Below are 23,262 nucleotides of genomic sequence, written 5' to 3' on the forward strand. Positions count from 1 at the left end.
AAAACAGGCACCCGCGACCAGCAAAACCACTTTTTGGTAGCAAACATCAGTTCACTTTTCTGAAGTCTCCCTTCTCTAGAATCTTAGCCCCCAATTTAGTCCTCATTGTTTCAGTAGCTGTCTGCTTTTCAAAAAGTAGGCAATTTTACACTTTTAACTTTTTTTCATGTTTATTTATTTTGAGAGAGCTCATGCACAAGTGAACAGGGGAGGGGCAGAGAGAGAGGGAGCTCTAGAGAGAATCCCAAGCAGGCACCATGCTGTCAGTGCAAAGCAAGCCTGACTCGGGGCTTGATCTCACACTGAGATCGTGACCTGAGCCAAAGTCAAGAGTCAGATGCTTAACTGATGCTTAAACAACTGAGCCACCCAGTTACCCCTTTACATTTTTACCTGGCTTTTCTCATTGCTCTCAGCAGGATTATAGGTCTGCTGCAATGTTACCTGGAAAGCAGAAGTCTTGCTTTTTTATTTTATTTTTGAGACAGAGAGAGACAGAGCATGAGCAGGGGAAAGGCAAAGAGAGAGGGAGACACAGAATCTGAAGCAGGCTCCAGGCTCTGAGCTGTCAGCACAGAGTCCGACACGGGGCTCGAACTCACAGACCGCAAGATCATGACCTGAGCTGAAGTCGGACGCTTAATGGACTGAGCCATGCAGGTGCCCCAAGTCTTGCTTTTCAAATGATTTTAAAATAGTACCTTAAAGCTAAATATGTTCAAATTCATTCACAATGCTGTATTTTTTCCAAACTGAAAAAATCTTCCGGAATTACCATTTTTAAAATTTAAAGGCAAAAAAGACCATTTAGAGTGGTGCAGGCTGAGATGAATAAACTTCCTTTATCTTGCAATGTTTTTGAAGTTTACTTATTTTTTTAGTAATCTCTATATCCAACGTAAGGCTCAAACTGACAACCCCGAGATCAAGAGTCACATGCTCTTCCAAATGTGCCTGCCAGATGCCCCCATCTTGCAATATTTTAATAACATTAAAATTCTGACTAGATGATATATTCAACATGATTGATCAAAAAAAGTTATTCTTCCCCCCCGCCCCCCCACTTTCTCTTCCTGCTGGCAACATTTACTGCATCTCTTTCTAGACATCGTATGCAAATATATGTATATATCTTTTTACATCAGTAAAGTGATTCTGTTGTTGCTGTTGATTGCTATATAGTATTTCATCGCACCATCATTTATTTAGTATCTATTGATGTGACATTAAGTCTGTTTCTAAGCTTATTATTATAACAATGCCATACAAAAATGTTTTATGCAGGTCGTTCTACATACATGTGAAGATAGTTTTAGGAAATTCCTAGAGGTTGAATTGCTAAGTTCAGAATTGGGATTTTAAATTTTCTATTGATACCAAGCAACAGGATAAGAGTGCCTACTTTCCCACACTCTTGACAAGATTAAAAAACACACAAGGGCGCCTGGGTGTCTCAGCCCATTAAGCGTCTGACTTCGGCTGAGGTCATGATCTCACAGTCCGTGAGTTTGAGCCCCACGTCGGGCTCTGTGCTGACAGCTCAGAGCCTGGAGCCTGTTTCAGATTCTGTGTCTCCCTCTCTCTCTGCCCCTCCCCTGTTCATGCTCTGTCTCTCTCTGTCTCAAAAATAAATAAAAACATTTTTAAAAATTAACAAAAAAATAAAAAATAAAAAAATCCCAAAATACACATACGACACAAATACAAAACAGGAAACACCTTTATCTTAATTAATTTGAAGGGTAGAAAAATAAAAATGTATGCACATTAGTGTAAATGATATAATGAATTTCACATATTTAAGAGTCATTTGTATTTCCTTTCTTGGGAAGGATATTTCTTGGGATTATTTCTAATTTTCCCTCTGAATTATTAGTCACTTTCATAATGTATTGGCAGACACTTCATATAAAGGAAATGACCTCTTTGTGATGAATTGTATCTATTTCTTCCCCAGTTTGCCATGTTTTCCAGTTTTCATTATGGTAATAGTTTTAGTTATGCAGAACTTTTAATTTTTATGTAGTTAATTTTTATTTTTTTAATTGTGGTAAAATACATGTAATAGTCCATTTTTAATTATTTTATTTTCAGATTCTCCACTTCTGCGGTCCTAGGTGCTCTCTGAGAAGTTAATAACTCTCACATCCCTTCCACAAAAAGGAGAGAAGTAGCGATACACTCTAATGACTGACATAACATTTAGTAGTTTCTAACAAAAAGACATGTAAGGTCAGATTATCCGAAAAACTAACAGAGAAATTAAAACTTATCTTAAGGTCAGGAAGACTTCTTCACTGACAATTAAGTGGTTAAATGTATAAATCCTACAGATGTCACACTATTTCCCTTTTTGGTCATGGACTATTCCAGGAAAATTTAATTATATAATTTTTGAGGAGTTCCAAGAGTATTCAACCTAAAATGTAAAGTGAAATTGCTCTTAGAAAAATACTGGTTTGATGAAAATAGATTTTAGCATATTTTAGAGAAATCTGGTTAGCTTCTGACTAGACTTCATTTCAGCACGATCATTACTCAGAGGGCAATCATTCTTTTGTTGAGAAAGGGCAAACTAAATTTCAAATTAGATTCAGAAGTCTACCCATAATTACCCAATCAATACTGAAGTAGATGCCACCAAATATGCAAAGATTAACAGAATTTCAGTTACAAAATTTGGAGGGAAAAATAATAAGGGTATAAAAATACTGACAAATTTAAGCTAGAATTAGCTCCAGGACATTTTATTATACTTTTATTTTAAAAGGATAAATAACTAGAGATCAGCAGAAATGCTGTTAAAACTGTTATTTGCTTAAAGCTGTTCATATTAATGAACAAGAGATTACATCTCTAAGTTAAATTTCACAAAATGAAATCACTGCCTTCTGATTTAACTTTCAGGGTAAGATGGCAAAACTCAAGCATCAGACTTTTTCTGTCCATAAACACAAATAAAAGTCAGCATCAATATAAATGATAATATAAGGAAATAAACACATGGTTATGTCTCAAGTCCCATAATATGAGATGATATTAATTCCCATTTATTCCCCTAGAATACCAGAATAGTAGAAATGTGAATTCCCCAAATTTCAGGCAATTTAGTAACTGATTTTTATTTTGACACCAGATACTGTGGTGTGAAAAGCCTAAACCCAAATGTTTTCCATGTCATTAAGCAGAGAAAGGAGGAGGGGGAATCCTCTGCCAAACCTCACCTGCTACTCCATCCTAGACCTTGTTTCTAATTATTCACTCAGTTCTAGCGTTTCCAAATTGTCAATCCACCCCACTGAGTCTCACCCCAACTCTTAACTCCTTTTGCAACAAGAGTCTAGTTTCCTTTGTCAACTAATTCCTAATTTTCCAAGAAACTCTGATTTTTCTGATTTCACATTGATCATAAACCATTTTAAATGGAAGAAAATGCTATAATGCTTAAAATAATTAAAGTGGAGATGAAAACTAGATTACTTTAGTGTTATGGAAGATGCATGTCATGTGCTCTGCAAATATATGGGAAAGTTGTAAGAAAACTCCTAACTACCTGGTATAGTATAATCTTACTTTGATTACTAGTTAGGACAAAAAGGGAAGGAGGCAAAGGCCATAAAACATGCATTTTTTGGAAAGAGAATGGCACTTGAAAATTTCTTGGGAGTTCACCAAGGCATTCTTATATCCATAAGGATTGTCCAACAGTATATCACAGTTATTAAAAAAGGAAAGGATTGGGACTCCTGCTTACCACTGAGTTTGGCAGAAACACATTTATATATTTCTCTCTTGTAATCACCAGTCCTTTAATTAAGGACAATGAGTGTGACCACAGAGCAAAATTAACGAAAAAATTTATAAAGATTCTATGATAGAAGAGAGCTTCACAATCCAGCTTTACTAGATTATGAAACACTCCCTTTACCCACACATTACTTCGTATACCTCTGAAACATCTGAAAAATACTTTTCTGTGACGTACTAGGCTGTAGGGAATGAGCACTTTTAGATACATTACAATTATCTCTAGAAGAATTTGGCACCTTTCTCCCATTAACATTAACTGAATGTTTCAACTGGATCTTAAAAGATGGCTGCCAGTTTTCATTTTTTGAGCCTCTCCGAGATTCTGAACGCTCTATATCAGTCTGTCTTTTGAAGTTCCTGTCTTTGGAATTCTTCCTCTGTCCATTTAGCAACTTGTCTGGTGGTGAAGATGTAGGACGTAACTGATACTCATCTGGGGATCCTTTTTGCCGGTTTGGCTTCATTTGTTCTTTATCTACTTGTTTCTGAAGCTGTAATGCTAACAACCTGTCCTGTTCTTCCTGTTTATGTCTCTCAAAAAGTAAGCGTTCCAAATCTATCAGTTTTTGGGTAAAGTTGATTTCTGTTTCCTCTTGGTCTGAGGAAGCTCTGGGGAACATTTTCCTTCTTTTTGCAGAAATGCAGGGATCCCTGACTGCTTCGAATGAAGATTCCTGGTTTTTTCTTTTGGAAATATCTTTACTGGTCAGGAGGCAAGAGTCTTCATTTTCTGTCTCAACTGTGTTACTTTCAATTATCTGTGTCATACCTGATATAGTGTATGCGCTCTCTGTTTCTCCAGAGCATGGAACTCTGGCTTCAGGTCCCTCATGATTCAGGACACATAACTCTTTATCATGATTGCTTGGTCTCATTTTGACTTCTGCTTCAAGGCACCACTCTCTACCACTGGCATATAACTGAGGCATAGGTGACTCTACTGAAGACTTTGCACCTTGTTCTTGAACGTCCATGCCTATTTGCGGAGAAAGTGTTGGCATATCTTCTTCAATTTCTGTATCTTGCCTTGTTGGGCTATTTACAATACTACCGTCAGTTTCCTGTAGAAAACAGAAAAAGACTGAGTGAACCAGGGGAAAACATCTAGTCATAATATAGAAGTCTAATTATACTCATACTCTAGCTTAATTGTAACTATAAGTTAGCATTAAGGGTGCCTGGGTGGCTCAGTCAGTTGATTGTTCAATTCTTGATTTCAGCTCAAGTCATGATCCCAGGGTTGTGGAATCGAGCCCTGTGTCAGGATCTCTGAGCGTGGAGCCTGCTTAAGATTCCCTTTCTTGGGGCATCTGCGTGGCTCAGTCGGTTAAGCACCTGACTGTTTCCACTCAGGTCATGATCTTGTGGTTCGTGGGTTCAAGCCCACATCAGGCTCCGTGTTGATGGTGCAGAGTCTGCTTGGGATTCTCTCTCCCTCTCTCTGCCCCTCCCCTGCTCACTCACTCTCTCAAAATAAACAAACTTAAAAAAAAGAAAAAGATTCTCTCCTTCTCTCTGCCCTTCTCCTCTGCTTGTACTCTCTTTTAAAAAAAAATTTTTTTTAACGTTTATTTATTTTTGAGACAGAGCATGAACGGGGGAGGGGCAGAGAGAGAGGGAGACACAGAATCAGAAGCAGGCTCCAGGCTCTGAGCCATCAGCCCAGAGCCTGACGCGGGGCTCGAACTCATGGACCGTGAGATCGTGACCTGAGCTGAAGTCGGACGCTTAACTGACTGAGCCACCCAGGCGCCCCATGCTTGTACTCTCTCTTAAAAAGAAAAAAAAACACAAAAAACAAAAAAAACACATAGCGTTACTACTAATGATATACATTAATTGTTAATAGTATTTTTATTCTGGGGGTGCCTGAGTGGCTCAGTCAGTTAAGCGTCCGACTCTTGACTTTGGCTCAGGTCTTGATCTCACAGTTGCTGAGACTGAGCCCTGCATGAGGCTCTGCACTGACAGCACAGGGCCCACCTGGCATTCTCTCTCTCCCTATCTGCCTCTCCCCTGCTTGTGTGCATGAGTTCCCTCTCTCAAAATAAATACTTCAAAAAAATTTTTGAAATAGTATTTTCATTCTGTGTGCCAGTTTAGATTAAGGCATTCCCTCATTTTCACTCCCATGAATACCTACAGATTAAAATGTACAAACTGGATTCTATATATGGTCAATAAACTGGCACTAGGACCTGACCTCTCTTTCACCTTACAAACTTCCTCTAGCCCAGAGGTTTTTAGCCCCTTTTTGTGCTAGGGACTCTCTACCTTTCAGCATTTTGGTAAAGTTTACAGATGTCTACTGAATATTTTTCAATATAAAAATAAACACCTAGGATTACAAAGGGAACAACCTGTATTGCAACACAATTATTAAAAATGTTTTACTTTCTGATGTAATAATGTGTCCCCATCAATACACTAAATATTAAGACCTAGTGGCAAGTCTAATAACTTGTAATATTGAAGTAGGGATGAATAACAATATTTCAAGAAACCTGCTATAAATGTAAAGTGATAAAAACCTGTGCTTTCCACTAATGATCAAAGGTACAGCTTTTGCTAATAGTATTATGGTTTCCAGTCTACATTCATAATTAAAGGAATGACAGGTTAGGTGAAAATAAAGATAAACCTTTTCTTCCATTGAGGTTCGTATGTACTCCCCGGATTCTAACTGTAGACCTTATCAGGTTAAGAAACTTTGTTTTTGCCAGTATATTTCTTCTCACCTACAGGTCTGAGGTAAGTAAAGACCTAGGATTAGTTTTGACCTTAAATTTTTTACCTACTCTGCTTTGCATTCCTTATAGCATTTCTTATGAACCAATGTGGTTGGACTGGACAAATTCCAGGTTGCTTACCTAGTTTTGCTGTGGGTATCAACAGGAAAAATATCCCACCCTACAGTGCTTATTCCATCCTCAGTTCCATTTTGAGCCAGACCATGTGGACCTGAATCCTCCCTCTATCATCTCTACTTAAGGGACTTGGTACAAGTCTCATATCTCTGTGTGCCTTGGTTTTATTAACTGTAAAATGGAACAAGAATGAATACCTACCTTACAGAGCTGGTGCTTGTGATGGAAACTGAAGAAAATAATACATACATTATCTGGCACATGGTAAATGCCAATTAAATGATAGGTGAGTTTAAAAAATTTTAAGAACCTCTTAATAAAGTGTTAACAAAACTTCTCTGTAGGAAATCAACCTTGGTGTCAGCTCACTTTTTTTTTTCCTGGTTCTATTTTCCTAGAAACCTGATAAAAGTGAAATGTCACCTGTGTTCATAGGCTACAGAGCTCATGGTAAAAATGAACTTACTTGTGAACTGCATCTATACTGGAAGAACTGTGAATGATCTATAAGCACTTAGCGGGAAGCCAAATCTTAGGGCTTCTGTAAGTGACTTACAACTCTTTTGGTGTATTCCTTACCAGGACCCCTGGAAGCTACACCCATGGGCTGTTACAACAAATAATGGACTTTTATGGGGCACGGGGCTTCTAAGCCGGGGTGGTTTCCAAACTCATTTGCATTGTCTCATTTGTAGGCTGTCCCTTAGGAGCTCTGCAGTGAAGACTTTTGCTGCACAGATATGGCTGATGCTGCCCTGCCAGCATGCTTTGTTTCCCATCCTGTAATCTTCACTGAAAGTGAAGTTAGTACCAGGCACAGGCTGTTTAATTTTGTGAGTTTGATTGTCTAAGTCAGGGATCCATAAACCATGGCCCATGGACCAAATTCAGCTGCTGCTTATTTTTATGAATAGTTTTTGTTGATCAAAGAAAAGTCCAGTTGTTTATGTATTGTCTATGGATGTTTTCATACGAAACAGCACAGTTTAATAGTTGTGAAAAAGACCATACAGGCCACAAAATATTTACTATCTTGCCCTTTAGAGAAGTTTGCAGACTCCTAGTGTAGGTAAGCCTAAGATGACTAAGAAAGGGGGTGATTTTAAAAAAAAAATGAGGGAACTACAAGTATTAGCAATCTATAGCGTTAGTAAACTTGCCAAACTAAGAACATCTTTAGTACCGACATACCTTGGACATGAAGTTTTTCTTGCTTTCTTGCACAACTTCACACTGCGATGCTGATCCAAATTGAGATTTAGGTGACAAATACCTTAACAAAAAAAAAAAAAAAAAAAAAAAGCTTTACCAAAGTTTGAATGCTTTGACAGACAAGTGGTATGTAACCAATATAATACATCACATTAGCTATTTATGTGAAGGTGAAGGTTGTCTGTTTGCTGCTTGGCTGATTTATCAGAAAGAGTATAGTCCATCTCCCTGTCTCAGGTATTTTGGCCTAATTCCAGAGCAAAACTTAAAAGGCCGAATATTGATATTTTAGTGAAAAACAGAAAAGGAAGTAAAATCTAAACATTTCTTAATTCTCAAAAGAAATTCAAAAGGTACACAGCATCAAAACAACTCGACTATATAGTCTTCCCAAAAGTAATGGAAATTAAATTTTAAATCAGGAGAAAGGATATGTTAGTTTCTTTTTAATGCCAGAAATTATGGCTGTTTACTACATTAAAAAGCAGTTTTTTAAATGTTTACTTCTCTTAGAGAGAGACAGAATATGAGCAGGGGAGGGGCAGAGAGAGAGGGAAGACATAGAAACTGAAGCAGACTCCGAAGCTGAGATGTCAGCACAGAGCTTGACATGGGGCTCGAACTTGTGAACCATGAGATCATGACCTGAGCTGAAGCCAGACGTTTAACCGACTGAGCCACCCAGGTGCCCCTGTTTACTACATTTTGAATTGTTACTATTGAGAAAGTATCCATGATTAGATTCTTTACTATTCTGGCATAGAGATTTTGTTAGATACACATTTTATATAAACTATCTGCCTACAAAAATACACATCTATCAATTTATCAGTATAAGAGCATTTCTCTAAATTTCTAAGCATCTTTAATAGGCTGTTTGTCACTGAAAACATGAAGTTTCTAATATGATGAAAAATGCTGTAAAAGAAATGGGAATAAAAGGACAGGTTGTGAGATGGTTAAGTATATTTTTAAAACTGGAAAAAATCCAAATACATACACAACTATGCTTAAAATCTCCTAAAATGCTGGCTGTCTTCAAGCAACGGTAACATCCGGGTGATTTTCAAAGAGTAGCTAGCTATTGTTTTTAGAGTTAAAGAAAACAATGGAAGAACATCTGATTGCAAATAATATGTAAGTTCCATTGTGTCTAAAACACCATAAATTGTGTGTGAAACAATAAAATAAAATCTAGTCCCAGATCTCATATAAAGAACAAATAACATCCCTTATAAACCACGTATTTAGTTGAATCATTTCTAAACACTTACTCTGCAAACTTATAAGTACAAGAACTACCTTTTCAACTGATAAGAGAAAACAGGAGCCCAGTTTAGTCTCATTTAAAATTTTTTTTTTCATAGCTGAAGAAACTCTTCTGCCAATGCTGGATATTAGTTACCAAGATAGAATTATTATGGCATAACAGTTTTTTTGAAATCCACATGTAGAGAACAAAATGTGACCAGATACTTATTCAACATCATCAGGAAAGATTTATGAGCTTGTCCTGAATATTCTTTTTTTTTTTTTTAATGTTTTTATTTTTGAGAAAGAGAGAGACAGAGCATGAGCAGGGGAGGGGCAGAGCAAGAGGGAGACACAGAATCTGAAGCAGGCTCCAGGCTCTGAGCTGTCAGCACAGAGCCCAACGCGGGGCTCGAACTCACAGACTGTGAGATCATGACCTGAGCTGAAGTCAGATGCTCAACCGACTGAGCCACCCAGGCACCCCAGTGAGTATTCTTTATAATAACCAGGTAATGTATGAATATGTGCTCATTGTAAAAAAGTAAACAGAGGGGCACCTGGGTGGCTCAGCCAGTTGAACACCCGACTTCAGCTCAGGTCATGATCTCACAGTTCATCAGTTCAAGCCCCACATCGGGCTCGCTGCTCTTAGTGCAGAGCCTGCTTCAGATCCTCTGTATCCGCCCTGCTGCTCCTCCACTCACTCTCTCTCTCAAAAATAAAAAATAAACATTAAAAAAAAAAAGTAAATAGAAATGTTAGACATATACCCTTTTCCATTCCTCTTTGTTTCCTCACATGTAACCAATTTTTTAAAAAAGCATGATTTCGATACAGTGCTATCTTTTTTAAAACAATCACATCCTTCTGATTTCCTTTTTTCATTTATGTCTTAAAGATCTAAGAGAGTGTATGTGCGTGTGCCTATTTCATAAAAAACAAATAGTTTACAAGAGAACAGTTACAAATATATGAAAGAATCCTAAGAATCACAACACACTGTGGTTCAGGGAGAGAAATACTGAGGGAAAGGGCACCAGTGAATGTTTTGGAAATATTCTGTAGCTAAACCTGGAAAGTAGTTTATCCATATGTAAAAATTCACCAAAAGTACACTTAAGATTAGTGTACTTTAATATATGTATGTTACAATTTTTAAAGTCTTAAACCACATTTATTTTTTTATTATTTTTTTTAATATATGAAATTTATTGTCAAATTGGTTTCCATACAACACTCAGTGCTCATCCCAAAAGATGCCCTCTTCAATACCCATCACCTACCCACCTCTCCCTCCCACCCCCCATTAACCCTCAGTTTGTTCTCAGTTTTTAAGAGTCTCTTATGCTTTGGCTGTCTCCCACTCTAATCTTTTTTTTTTTTTTTTCCCTCCCCTCCGCCATGGGTTTCTGTTAAGTTTCTCAGGATCCACATAAGAGTGAAAACATATGGTATCTGTCTTTCTCTGTATGGCTTATTTCACTTAACATCACACTCACCAGTTCCATCCACGTTGCTACAAAGGGCCATACTTCATTCTTTCTCATTGCCACGTAGTACTGCATTGTGTATATAAACCACAATTTCTTTATCCATTCATCAGTTGATGGACATTTAGACTCTTTCCACAATTTGGCTATTGTTGAGAGTGCTGCTATAAACATTGGGGTACAAGTGCCCCTATGCATCAGTACTCCTGTATCCCTTGGGTAAATTCCTAGCAGTGCTACTGCTGGGTCATAGGGTAGGTCTATTTTTAATTTTTTGAGGAACCTCCACACTGTTTTCCAGAGTGGCTGCACCAGTTTGCATTCCCACCAACAGTGCAAGAGGGTTCCCATTTCTCCACATCCTCTCCAGTATCTATAGTCTCGTGATTTGTTCATTTTGGCCACTCTGACTGGCGTGAGGTGATATCTGAGTGTGGTTTTGATTTGTATTTCCCTGAGGAGGAGCGACGTTGAGCATCTTTTCATGTGCCTGTTGGCCATCTGGATTTCTTCTTTAGAGAAGTGTCTATTCATGTTTTCTGCCCATTTCTTCACTGGATTATTTGTTTTTCGGATGTGGAGTTTGGTGAGCTCTTTATAGATTTTGGATACCAGCCCTCTGTCCGGTATGTAATTTGCAAATATCTTTTCCCATTCCGTTGGTTGCCTTTTGGTTTTGTTGATTGTTTCCTGTGCTGTGCAGAAGCTTTTTATCTTCATGAGGTCCCAATAGTTCATTTTTGCTTTTAATTCCCTTGCCTTTGGGGATGTGTCAAGTAAGAAATTGCTACGGCTGAGGTCAGAGAGGTCTTTTCCTGCTTTCTCCTCTAGGGTTTTGATGGTTTCCTGTCTCACATTCAGCTCCTTTATCCATTTTGAGTTTATTTTTGTGAATGGTGTAAGAAAAGTGGTCTAGTTTCAATCTTCTGCATGTTGCTGTCCAGTTCTCCCAGCACCATTTGTTAAAGAGACTGTCTTTTTTCCATTGGATGTTCTTTCCTGCTTTGTCAAAGCTTAGTTGGCCATACGTTTGTGGGTCTAGTGCTGGGGTTTCTATTCTATTCCATTGGTCTATGTGTCTGTTTTTGTGCCAATACCATGCTGTCTTGACGATTACAGCTTTGTAGTAGAGGCTAAAGTCTGGGATTGTGATGCCTCCTGCTTTGGTCTTCTTCTTCAAAATTACTTTGGCCATTTGGGGCCTTTTGTGGTTCCATATGAATTTTAGGATTGCTTGTTCTAGCTTCGAGAAGAATGCTGGTGCAATTTTGGTTGGGATTGCACTGAATGTGTAGCTTTGGGTAGTATTGACATTTTAACAATATTTATTCTTCCAACCCATGAGCACGGAATGTTTTTCCATTTCTTTATATCTTCTTCAATTACCTTCATAAGCTTTCTATAGTTTTCAGCATACAGATCTTTTACATCTTTGGTTAGATTTATTCCTAGGTATTTTATGCTTCTTGGTGCAATTGTGAATGGGATCAGTTTCTTTGTCTTTCTGTTGCTTCATTATTAGTGTATAAGAATGCAACTGATTTCTGTACATTGATTTTGTATCCTGCAACTTTGCTGAATTCATGTATCAGTTCTAGCAGACTTTTGGTGGAGTCTATCGGATTTTCCATGTATAATATCATGTCATCTGCAAAAAGTGAAAGCTTGACTTCATCTTTGCCAATTTTGATGCCTTTGATTTCCTTTTGTTGTCAGATTGCTGATGCTAGCACTTCCAACACTATGTTAAACAACAGCGGTGAGAGTGGACATCCCTGTCGTGTTCCTTATCTCAGGGTCTTAAACCACATTTAAATAAACAAAGAAATAAATAAAATCCTTTATGTAGCCTCCTCTTTGTCCTCCACCTCAGAGTGTTTCTTATCTCTTGCTTTTAAAAAGTTTTACCACACATTTGTATCCTTAATATGTATTGCTTAGCACTGTGTGATTTTGAATGGAATCGTACTACATGCATTCTACAGTTTTTTTCTTCACCCATTTTCCTGACTCATGCCTGTTGTCCTCAGCTAGATTCATTTTGACTGTTGGACAGTATTCAGTTCTACTTTTGGACATCTGGGTGCTTTTGCTTTTTGCTGTTACAAATAGTACTGCTGGGAACGTTTCTGTACATGTCTTCTAGGGTTTCTTTTTTTTTTTTTTTAACATTTTTTTTTAAAGTTCATTTATTTTGAGAGAGAGAGAGAGAGGGAGAGAATGAGTGGGGGGAGGGGCAGAGACAGAGGGGGACAGGGGATCTGAAGCAGGCTCTATGCTGACAGCACAGAGCCCGATGCAGGGCCCAAAGTCATTAATTATGAGATCGTGACCTGAGCAGCAAGTTGGACACTTAACTAACTGAGCCACCCATGTGCCCCTCTTCTGGGGTTCTTTAGTGTTTGTATCCCAGAGTCCTAGAGTATCAACCTTTTACATTCCCACTAAACACATAAGTGTTTCTTATCATCTGCAACATTTTATATTGCCGGAAACCTTAATTTTTCCAATAGGATGAGTATGAAATGCTACCTCACTGTGACTTTGTGTTTCCTTCTTTTCAAATATATATTAACTTTCAGGGTTTCATTTTCTGTAAAGTCAAAATTTTTTGCCTCTTTTTCTACTGATCTTTTCTTCCTCATAGGTGGGTATTTTTTTAACAGCACACATTTTTTTTTTTCAGTTAAATACCCTAAAATATCTTCTTAAAAGACAGAAAATTATCATTTTATTCTCTAAAGGTATTTTGATAAAGGCATTCTTAATCTTATAATCTAATCATGTTTTGCTCTCTACAATATCCTTCTCCAAAGATAATCTCCTTCATTATCTTCTTAAAGTTTTATTGGTTGTCTTTTTAATGGACCTTTAATCCACCTTAATTTTTTTTTTAATTTTTTTAACATTTATTTATTTTTGAAAGAGAGAGACAGAGCATGAGTAGGGTAGGGGCAGAGAGAGAGGAGACAGAATCTGAAGCAGGCTGTAGGCTCTGAGCAAGCTGTCAGCACAGAGCCCGATGCGCGGCTCAAACCCACAAACTGAGATCATGACCTGAGCCGAAGTCAGATGCTCAACTGACTGAGCCACCCAGGCGCTCCAATCCACCTTAATTTTTATATATGGTATGAGTAGAGGTCCAAGCTCATTTTTTCCTCGTATAATCAACTGTCCCTGTGGCACTTATGGACAAGTTCATCCTTTTCCCACTGATTAAAATGACTACTACTGTATTACCCAAAGTACCCCAAAACTTAGTGGCTTAAAACAACAAACATTATCTCACAGTTTCTGAGGGTCAGGAATCCAAGAGCAGCTCAGCTGGGTGGTTCGAGCTCAGGATCTCTCATTAGGGTCTAGGGAAGATGTTAGTCATCTGAAGTCTTGACTGGGCTTAGAGGATCACCTTCCACGAAGGCTCACTTATGTAAAAGGCTATTCTGGAAGTCCCATTTCGTTATTGGCTGCTGGCAGAAGGCCTTAGTTCCTTACCATGTGGGCCTCTCCACAGGGCTGCTCACAACAGAGCAGCTAAACTTCCCAGAGCAGGTAACCCAAAAAAGAGAAAAGTCACAGTGCCCCTCAGGACTTAATCTCCCAAGTACACAACATCCCTTTGGGTAATTCTATTTGTATACTTAAGTCCAGCCAACATTCAAGGGGAAAGGAATTGGGCTCTGTCTTTTTAAGGGATGAGTATCAAAGAATTTGTGGACATATTTTAAAAATACCAAAGCCATCATGAAAGCACTATAAACTGTTATTTCTAAGCAATTACACTGCCTTAATCATTTTATCTTTGTGCAAAAATATCACATATATTTACTTATAAATTAAAAGCACCCAACTCTCCACCACACATTTTATTTCTCTTTGGTGGTATCTGAAAGTTCTTTCTCTTCCATATAAATTTTTTTTTAATGTTTTTATTTATTTTTGAGACAGAGAGAGACACAGCATGAGCCAGGGAGGGGCAGAGAGAGAGAGGGAGACACAGAATCCGAAGCAGGCTCCAGGCTCTGAGCTGTCAGCACAGAGCCTGACGTGGGGCTCGAACTCACAGACTGTGAGATCATGACCTGAGCCGAAGTCGGATGCTTAACCGACTAAGCCACCCAGGCGCCCCACTTCCATACAAATTTTTAGAGTCAGATGGTTAACCAACTGAGCCACCCAGGCACCCCAAACTCTTATTAATTTAAAAAATGTATCTCTGAACTCTTGGATTTTTCAATGTATTTTCTACATTCCACTTCTAATAACAATGGCTTCTTCTTCTTTTTTTAAATCCACAATGGTAATTTACTTATTTTTTAAATGTTTGTTTATTTTTTGAGAGAGAGAGAGCAAGCATGAGTGGGGGTGGGACAGAGGATCCGAAGCAGGCTCTGTGCAAGCAACAGAGATCCGGCCATGGGGCTTGAACTCACAAACCGTTCATGACCTGAGCCGAAGTCAGACGCTCAACCGACTGAGCTACCCAAACTCTCCTAATTAACAATGGCTTCTTTTTCAAGCTCTTATCTTTTGTTTCTTTTTATCATCTCACTGTGCAGACTGAAATCTCTAACACACACTGACCAGAAGTGGTAAACAGCAGGCCACCCTTGTGTTTTCCCAGTCTTAACAGGATATGATTTCAATTTTCTACCATGAAGTATGATATCTGATATAAATTTTCTAGTAGATATCCTGTAACAGGTTAAGTTTCTTCCTATTCCTACTTCATTAAGAATTATCATTCCCTTTCTCTCTAAAAAATAAACATTAAAAAAATGATCATTCCCATGCTTTTCATATTTAAAGTTAATAGCTTAACATTAATTCATTTTCTTTTTCTTGGTATTAAATATGTTTAGTATCTTTAATAATTCTATTACTTCTAAATCTTCCACAAAAGGGCATTGTAGTTCTTCAGTTTATTGTAAATGCACCTTAAAAAAAAAAAAAAGCCAACCTTAATGTTGAAGCTGTAATACAAATTTTTAATTACTGGCACTATACTATAAAGCAAAGTAAAGAACATCTTATTTAAATAAAACAAGGATAATATTTCACTGGGGAATATATCCAACACATTTTTTTCTCTATATATCTACATCCAATAGTGGTGTTTTATAGACTAATTTAAAAACAAATGCAAATTTTAAAAAGATAAATGAGAGCCATGTTTTTCTCAGGAATACTATTATACACATACCACATAGGTTGTTTTTACAGCAAATACTAGTTTGCCAAACTTCAATGGCAAAACTCTTAAGTCATGAGTTTGGTAGTGTCCACCTAGTTGTTTCTTACTGCCCTGGAGATTCTGTTGGTGGGTAATGTTAAGAAATCATCTTGTTGCTACCATTTCCCTTCTTACAGGTGACTCCACTGTGATAGAATATTCATCTCCTTAAGATGCAAGGCCTAGAAAAAGCCTCCCACAAATCCACTGGATGTCACAATGTTCTGTTTGAAAAATTCTGTTGCTTCCAGGTGCTGCCGTATTTGCTCATTTCTTAATCTTTTCACTTTGTTTACATCTTTTTCAACTCTCTTCCAGTCAATCTGCACATAGCCACTGTGACCGGCAATCTGAAGAAGGCGGCTACCACGTACTACAGCTGCTGCAAGCTTTCCAACTTTCTGGAACAAAAGTCTTGCACACCTTGGGAATGGGGGTTCCGGGTCACCATGGTACTGCCAGCGGCCAGCTATGAAGGTGGTCCCTGCCCATCCCCATTAATTCATGTTCTAATATTAGGCCAGCAATGTATTCCTGGCGTTATCATTTTGAGTGTATTTTCAGCCTTTCTTCTTATTTTCTGATATGGCATTTAAAGTTTTCTAAATATTACTTTAGCCACCTCCCAAAAGTTTTGATGTATATAATACTTTCAGTCCTATTATTTCCACCAAGATTTATTCTTTTTTTCTAAGTAGGCTTCATGCCTTGTGCAGAGCCCAGCACAGGGCTTGAACTCACAACCCTGAGATCAAGACTTGGATGCTTAACCAACCAAGCCACCCAGGCACCTCCCATCGAAATTTATTCTTTAACTAAAACGAGTTACTTAGCAGTTTTTCTTAATTTTCACACTTGTGTAGCCTTTTTGCTAATCATTTGACATCTGAGATGAAATCCATATAACATAAAATTAACCATTTTTTTCCTTTAAAAAAATGTTTTTTAGTGTTCATTTATTTTTGGTGAGAGAGAGGGAGAGAGGGAGGGATCAGGGGAGGGGCAGAGAGAGAGGGAGACACAGAATCTGAAGCAGGCTCCAGGCTCCAAACTGTCAGCACAGAGCCCGATGTGGGGCTCTAACCCACAAACTGCGAGATCATGACCTGAATCAAAGTCAGACACTTAACTGACTGAGCCACCCAGGTGCCCCTAAAATTAATCATTTTGAAGTATACAATTCAGTGGCGTTTTAGTATGTTTACAAAGTTGTACAACCATCACCTCTATTTAGTTCCAAAACATTTTCATCATCCCCAAAGGAAATCATATATATGTTAAGCAGTAACTCCCCATTCCCAGCTTTCCCCAGGCCCTGGCAACTTTTAACCTGCTGTCTCTACAGATTTACCTACTCTAGCTATTTCATATAAATAAAGTCATCTAACAGGCAGCCCTTTTTGTCTGGCTTCTTTCATGTAGCATGTTTCTGAGGTTTATTCATGTCACAGCATGTATCAGTAGGTCACTCCTTTTTAGGGCTGAATAATATTCCACTGCATGGATTATACCACATTTTGTTTATCCATTCATCCCTCAGTGGACATTTGTGTTGTTTCCATCCTTTGGCTGTTTGAAGTACTGACTCAAACATTTGTGTATAAGTATTTGTTTGAATTCCTGTTTTCAATTCTTTTGAGTACATGAGTAGGAGTGGAACTGCTGGCTCATATGGTAATTCTGTTTAATTTTCTGAGCAACTGCCAAATCGCACCATTTTATATTCCCACCAATAATGTACAAGATTCCAATTTCTCTAATCCTTGCCAACACTTACTATTTTCATTTTTTTGGTTTACAGACATCCTAGTGAATGTGAGATGGTATCTCACTGTGGTTTGATTTGCATGACTTACGATCTTGGGCATCTTTTCATATGCTTATTGGCCATATGCACATCACTGGAATAATGTCCATTCATGTCCTTTGCTCATTTTGAAATGGGAATGTTTGTCTTTTGTTAAGTTATATTAAGAATTCTTTACATATTCTAGGGGTGCCTGGGTGGCTCAGTGGGTTAAGCGTCTGACTTCGGCTCGGTTTATGATCTCACAGTTCGTGAGTTTGAGCCCTGTGTCGGGCTCTGTGCTGACAGTTCAGAGCCTGGAGCCTGCTTCAGATTCTGTGTCTCCCTCTCTCTCTGCCCCTCCCCTGCTCACTCTCTGTCTGTCTCTCTCTCTCAAAAATAAATAAATACTAAAAACAAACAAACAAAAGACTTGCATGCTCTACTAACTGAGCCAGCCAGGTGCCCCTATTTTTAAAGTCTAGATTGTGGTTCTTTAACTCTTCCAATTGTTAATTACTATGGGAAAGCTTATATCCTCATAAAATCATCAACTCTACCTACTGCTGGAGGGGCACTGTGAGGAGACTAAATCACTCTACTACTGACTACCTGACTCATGCTTTTTATATAATAGGGAAGTAATATAATGCATAGACTGGGGAAAAGAGGGTAGGGGAATGACCTAGATGCCAAGTTACAACCTCCTTCAGTAAGGATGACCTTATATAAGACCAGCTTTTTCTTATCTGAATCTAGACCAGGAGAAAAGGGAATCCAACTGGTTAATTTTGAGAAAATGGGAACATGAAAATCCTGAAGAATCAAGATAAAGAAGACTTCGTACCTCTCTTCGTGCTAGCCAGGTGTCTAAGCTATGTGAGTAGCAGCCTTATTTTCACTTTACATCAATCTCAGACCATCTCAGACCATCTGGAGAGTTTTCACAGATTTCATGGACTGAATTTTATTTATCAGTGGACTATATGAACAAAAACACCAGCATACAGTAAGTGATCAATAAATAGTTGATAGTCATGTTCACTTACTTCTGAATATCTCCAGTGTTTGTTTGTTTGTTCTTACTCTTCTTTTGAGACTTGGTTGTGACTGTATCAGATTTTCTGGAATTCAAGGGAGAAGTCAAGACACTTCCATCACAGAAATTGTTCTTCAACAAGAGAAAAAGCATAACAGATATTATTTTTAAAATTATAATAAAATAAGCTATTATTTTGACTACTTCAGACTCCACAACAAAATTTTTCAGGAATTATGCACACATTTAAATTCTACATATCCTTCGAATAATAGTGACCATGCAAAAATTAGTATAAATAAGATTCAATCCATCCAAATTGGTCTACATTAATTGCATTTTTACTCTACATTAAAAGCACAAAGGGCATGATATTACTAATATCCATTTTTCTAATGAATGGCTTCATATAATTATAGCTACCTTAATCTATAGGGGAAAATTGTGGCTATGCCTGGAATATAAGCTAATTTTATGTAAAGATAATTTCATTGGGGATTTAAGAACATACCAATATCATAAATATTTACTTGCTGTTACCAGTCTCATAATATTCTTACTACACTACTGGAAAAATTAATATAATTGGTGGTGGTAGACATTTGGTTTTGGACCACAAACTTTTCCAAGTAAACCCAAGAATTTTTAAATTTTTTTTAATGTTATTTTTGAGACAGAGAGACAGGGCGTGAGCAGGGGAAGGATACAGAGGGAGACACAGAATCTGAAGCAGGTTCCAGGCTCTGAGCTATCAGCACAGAGCCTGATGTGGGGCTTGAACCCCCAAACCATGAGATCATGACCTGAGCCGAAGTCAGATTCTTTTTTTTTTTTTTTTACATTTTATTTATTTTTTTGATAGACAGAGAGAGAGAGAGAGAGAGAGAGAGAGAGAGAGACAGAGCACAGGTGGGGGAGGGGCAGAGAGAGACGGAGACACAGAATCTGAAGCAGGCTCTGAGCTGCCAGCACAGAGCCCAACGTGGGGCTCGAACTCACAAACCGTGAGATCATGACCTGAGCCGAAGTTGGACGCTTAACAGAATAAGCCACCCAGGTGCCCCCAAAGTCAGATTCTTAACTGACAGAGCCACTCAGGCACCCCAAGAATTCTTCTAAAATATCAACAGTTCCACTCTTACAATCCCTGTTAAAAACAAGAGGGATCAGAACAAGATTCTTAAAAGACAGGTAAAGATAACCCCAGATTCTCCTCTTTGATGTATTTTCTTACTGATCTCATTTGTTATTCTCCTGGTCGATGTCTTTTATTTAATTTCCTAATTATGTACATTTTTAAAACTAGTCTACTATAATTTTAAAAGAAAAAATATATTAAAAAGAGTATATAATCTAAAACTTGGATACACTAATAGGGCACCTGGGTGGCTCAGCCCAGGAAGCATCTGACTTCGGCTGAGTTTGAGGCCCGCATTAGGCTTTCTGCTGTCACAGCAGAGCCTGCTTCAGATCCTCTGTCCCCCACCCTCTGCCCCTCCTCCACTCACGCTCTCTCTCAAAAATTAATAAACATTTTAAAAAATAAAATAAAACTTGGGTACATTATTATGAACAGTGGGCCTCTCAAAAAAAAAAATCGCAGTTCTGGATATACTTCTTTTTGGTAATTATATTTTAGGATATTTGTTGTTTGAAAGCAGAAGAATTGTTTTTAGAGGCTCTGAAACCCAAAGGCACATCCGACTTCCCTAGATGCCTCTGGGAATGGTACTCCCTAAATCCTATCCCCAGAGATTCTGATTCAGTAGATTTAGAAACGGTATGGGAATTTGTATTTTAAAAGAACCCCAAATGAATTCTGCCACCTTCTTTCAAATCACTAGATCTCACTGTATCCTCAGGTCTTACAGTATGGTTTTATCATCTTTTCTTCTATTCATTTTTCCTAAGGCAATAATTTAACTACAGCAAGGTAATAAAATTCATGTCTACTGTAGTATTTAAAGCTTTAATGTGCTTCACTCCCAAAAAGTGATTTACATTCATAGAATGGAATATTCTGCCACTCTTAAAAAAAAAAATTACATAAGACTGTGTAGTTACACTGGGGCGCCTGGGTGCCCCAGTGTCAGTTGGTTAAGTGTCTGACTTCATTTCAGGTCATGATCTCACAGTTCATGAGTTTGAGCCCCACATAGGGCTCTGTGCTGACAGCTCAGAGCCTGGAGCCTGCTTCAGATTCTGTTTCCCTCTCTCTTTGCCCCTCCCTCACTTGCACTCTGTGTGTCTCTTTCTCAAAAATAAACATTAAAAAAATTAAAAATAAAAAGACTGTATAGTTACATAAAATCTCTAAGACATATCAAGTGAAAAAAGACAAAAAGAACAGTGTGCTTGATACATCCTTTTTAGGTGAATAAGAAAAAATAATAAACTTTTAATAGTGCTAACCTCTGGGGAAAGAGACTGATGGAACAGGAATGGGAATATAGATGTGGAAGGGGAGAGAGCAAGCTTTCCTATATATTCTGAATTTACTAACATACCAGGAAGAATACTTCAATCAGAGCAAATATATAACAACATGCAAAAAAACAAAAACAAGAAAAATGTGTTTTGCTTTTAAGTAGAGCAAATGTCAGAAAAACTCCCTCAGATCTTTGAAAACCACGCAAAGCAACAGGAACATACTTCAAAGTACTCTCCTAAAACTTACAATATTAATGCTTAGCTTTCTTGCTAGTTCTTCATCACTTTTCAGTTGTTCTTCCATCTCTCTTCGCCTCTTTTCTGCCTGTTGTTTTTCCTCCTCTTCTTCCTCTGCCAATAATCTCTGTATGTATGCTTCGCTGGCTTTGTTTTCTTCTTCCTCACTGGCTCGTCGCTCTGCTTCCACCTTAAAAAAATAATTAATAAAGAACACTTCTCTGAACTTTTGATTATACTTGCAATATCTCTCTTTTCTTAACAGCAATTCTTTTTTTCTTTTCTAGAGAGAGAGAGTACAAGCTGGGGAGAGGGGCAGAGAGAGGGAGAGAATCTTGAGCAAGCTCCAGTCTCGGAGCATGGCGAAAGACAAGAACAGACATTTCACTCCCCAAAAATTATAAAAATGTCCCTTAATTATATGAAAAGATAATCTTTCTCATAATAAGAGAAATAACAATTAAATCTACACTAAAATAGGACTTCCAGCTTCCAGTAATGATAGAGCAAAACACTGGTAGAAGATATCTTCCAACAAAAACCGACTTTAAAACCTGGACATTATACTGGGGCACCTGGGTGGCTCAGCTGGTTAAGTGTCAACAGCTCAGGTCATGATCTCACAGTTCATGAGTTTAAGCCCTGCATCAGGCTCTGTGCTGAAAGCTCAGAGCCTGGAGCCTGCTTTGGATTCTGTGTCTCCCCTCTCTCTCTGGCCCTTCCCCACTTGTGCTTTGTCTCCCTTCCTCTCTCAAAAATAAACAAACATTAAAAACAAAAAACAAAAAACCTGGGCATGATAAGCAATTACCGAAGGAACTGGAGAGTGAACATAATCAGACAAACTGCTCCTCCTGGCTTCAAGCCTAGAGCTGACATAATCTGACACTGGTGGAAACTGACCCCACACTTAGAGTCACTTGATATTCTAAAAGGTTCAGAGAGAATTTACTGGGGAAAAGATGCTCGTTACAATACATGGGGGTAGAATATACAATATCTGTATGAGTAAAAAATGAATCTCAACTCCACCTCATGTCATACTCAAAAACTAATGGAATTGATTATATATCAAAACATAAGAACTAAAACAAATTCCAGAAGAAATTTTTGTGACCTTGGGTTAAGCAAAGTTACCAAGCTACATACCTAAAATAAGTAAATTTTCCTATACTGAAATTTACCATAGGTAAATTCTACCTCAACAAAGCTTTTTTTTTAAAGAAACACTATGCCAATACCATTCTCATACATCAGATTAGCAAAAATTCAAAAGCCTGAAGTACTCTATTTTTCTTTCAAAATTTTTAACGTTTATTTATTTTTGAGAGAGAGAGAGCCCACACGAGAGTGGGGGAGGGGCAGAAAGAGAAAGGGAGACACAGAATCTGAAGCAGGCTACAGGCTCTGAGCTCTCAGCACAGAGCCCAATGCGGGTCTCAAACTCATGAACTGTGAGATCATGACCTGAGCCAAAGAAAGCCTGACAGTACTCTGTTGACAAGTGTGTTTCTAAACAGGTACTCTCATTGGGAAGACAAAATGTACCCCAATCAAAGAGAATTTGACAGTTCTAACAAATCTATATATCATTTACCTTTTAACCTGGCAATCTCATATCTAGAAATTTGCCCTGAAGATATACTTCTAATAATATTAAAATATACATGCACAGTATTGCAGTACTATATGTAATTAGAAAATATATAGTATGCAATATTTAATAAATGAGCGGTTATATATATGTTTACTCTTATAAAAGATACCAAAGGAAGGATAAACTACCCAGTGATAAAATTAGTTATCTACAAGGTGGGTGGACACAGGGTGGATAAGATACAGAAGGGAGTTATTCTGAGAGTAACTTTTATGTAATTTTTATGTTTGGGTGCATGTTAATATTC

General features: G+C 37.9%; 1 protein-coding gene across 1 annotated transcript in view; it reads right to left on the reverse strand.

Annotated features, from left to right (window-relative positions):
* Positions 1-1,702: 1,702 nt before the first annotated feature.
* The window catches only part of RNF168 (ring finger protein 168), a 39,222-nt gene continuing 17,662 nt past the window's right edge, over positions 1,703-23,262 (reverse strand). The window contains exons 4-7 of the mRNA XM_015085761.3: positions 21,369-21,548; positions 18,702-18,823; positions 7,869-7,950; positions 1,703-4,871 (exon numbers count right to left, since the gene is read on the reverse strand). Coding sequence (XP_014941247.1) covers positions 3,936-4,871; positions 7,869-7,950; positions 18,702-18,823; positions 21,369-21,548 — 1,320 coding nt within the window. The 3' untranslated portion in view covers positions 1,703-3,935. The remainder of the gene's footprint in view (positions 4,872-7,868; positions 7,951-18,701; positions 18,824-21,368; positions 21,549-23,262) is intronic.

Source organism: Acinonyx jubatus, chromosome C2 (genome assembly GCF_027475565.1).
Source record: "Acinonyx jubatus isolate Ajub_Pintada_27869175 chromosome C2, VMU_Ajub_asm_v1.0, whole genome shotgun sequence".
Taxonomy (NCBI): domain Eukaryota; kingdom Metazoa; phylum Chordata; class Mammalia; order Carnivora; family Felidae; genus Acinonyx; species Acinonyx jubatus.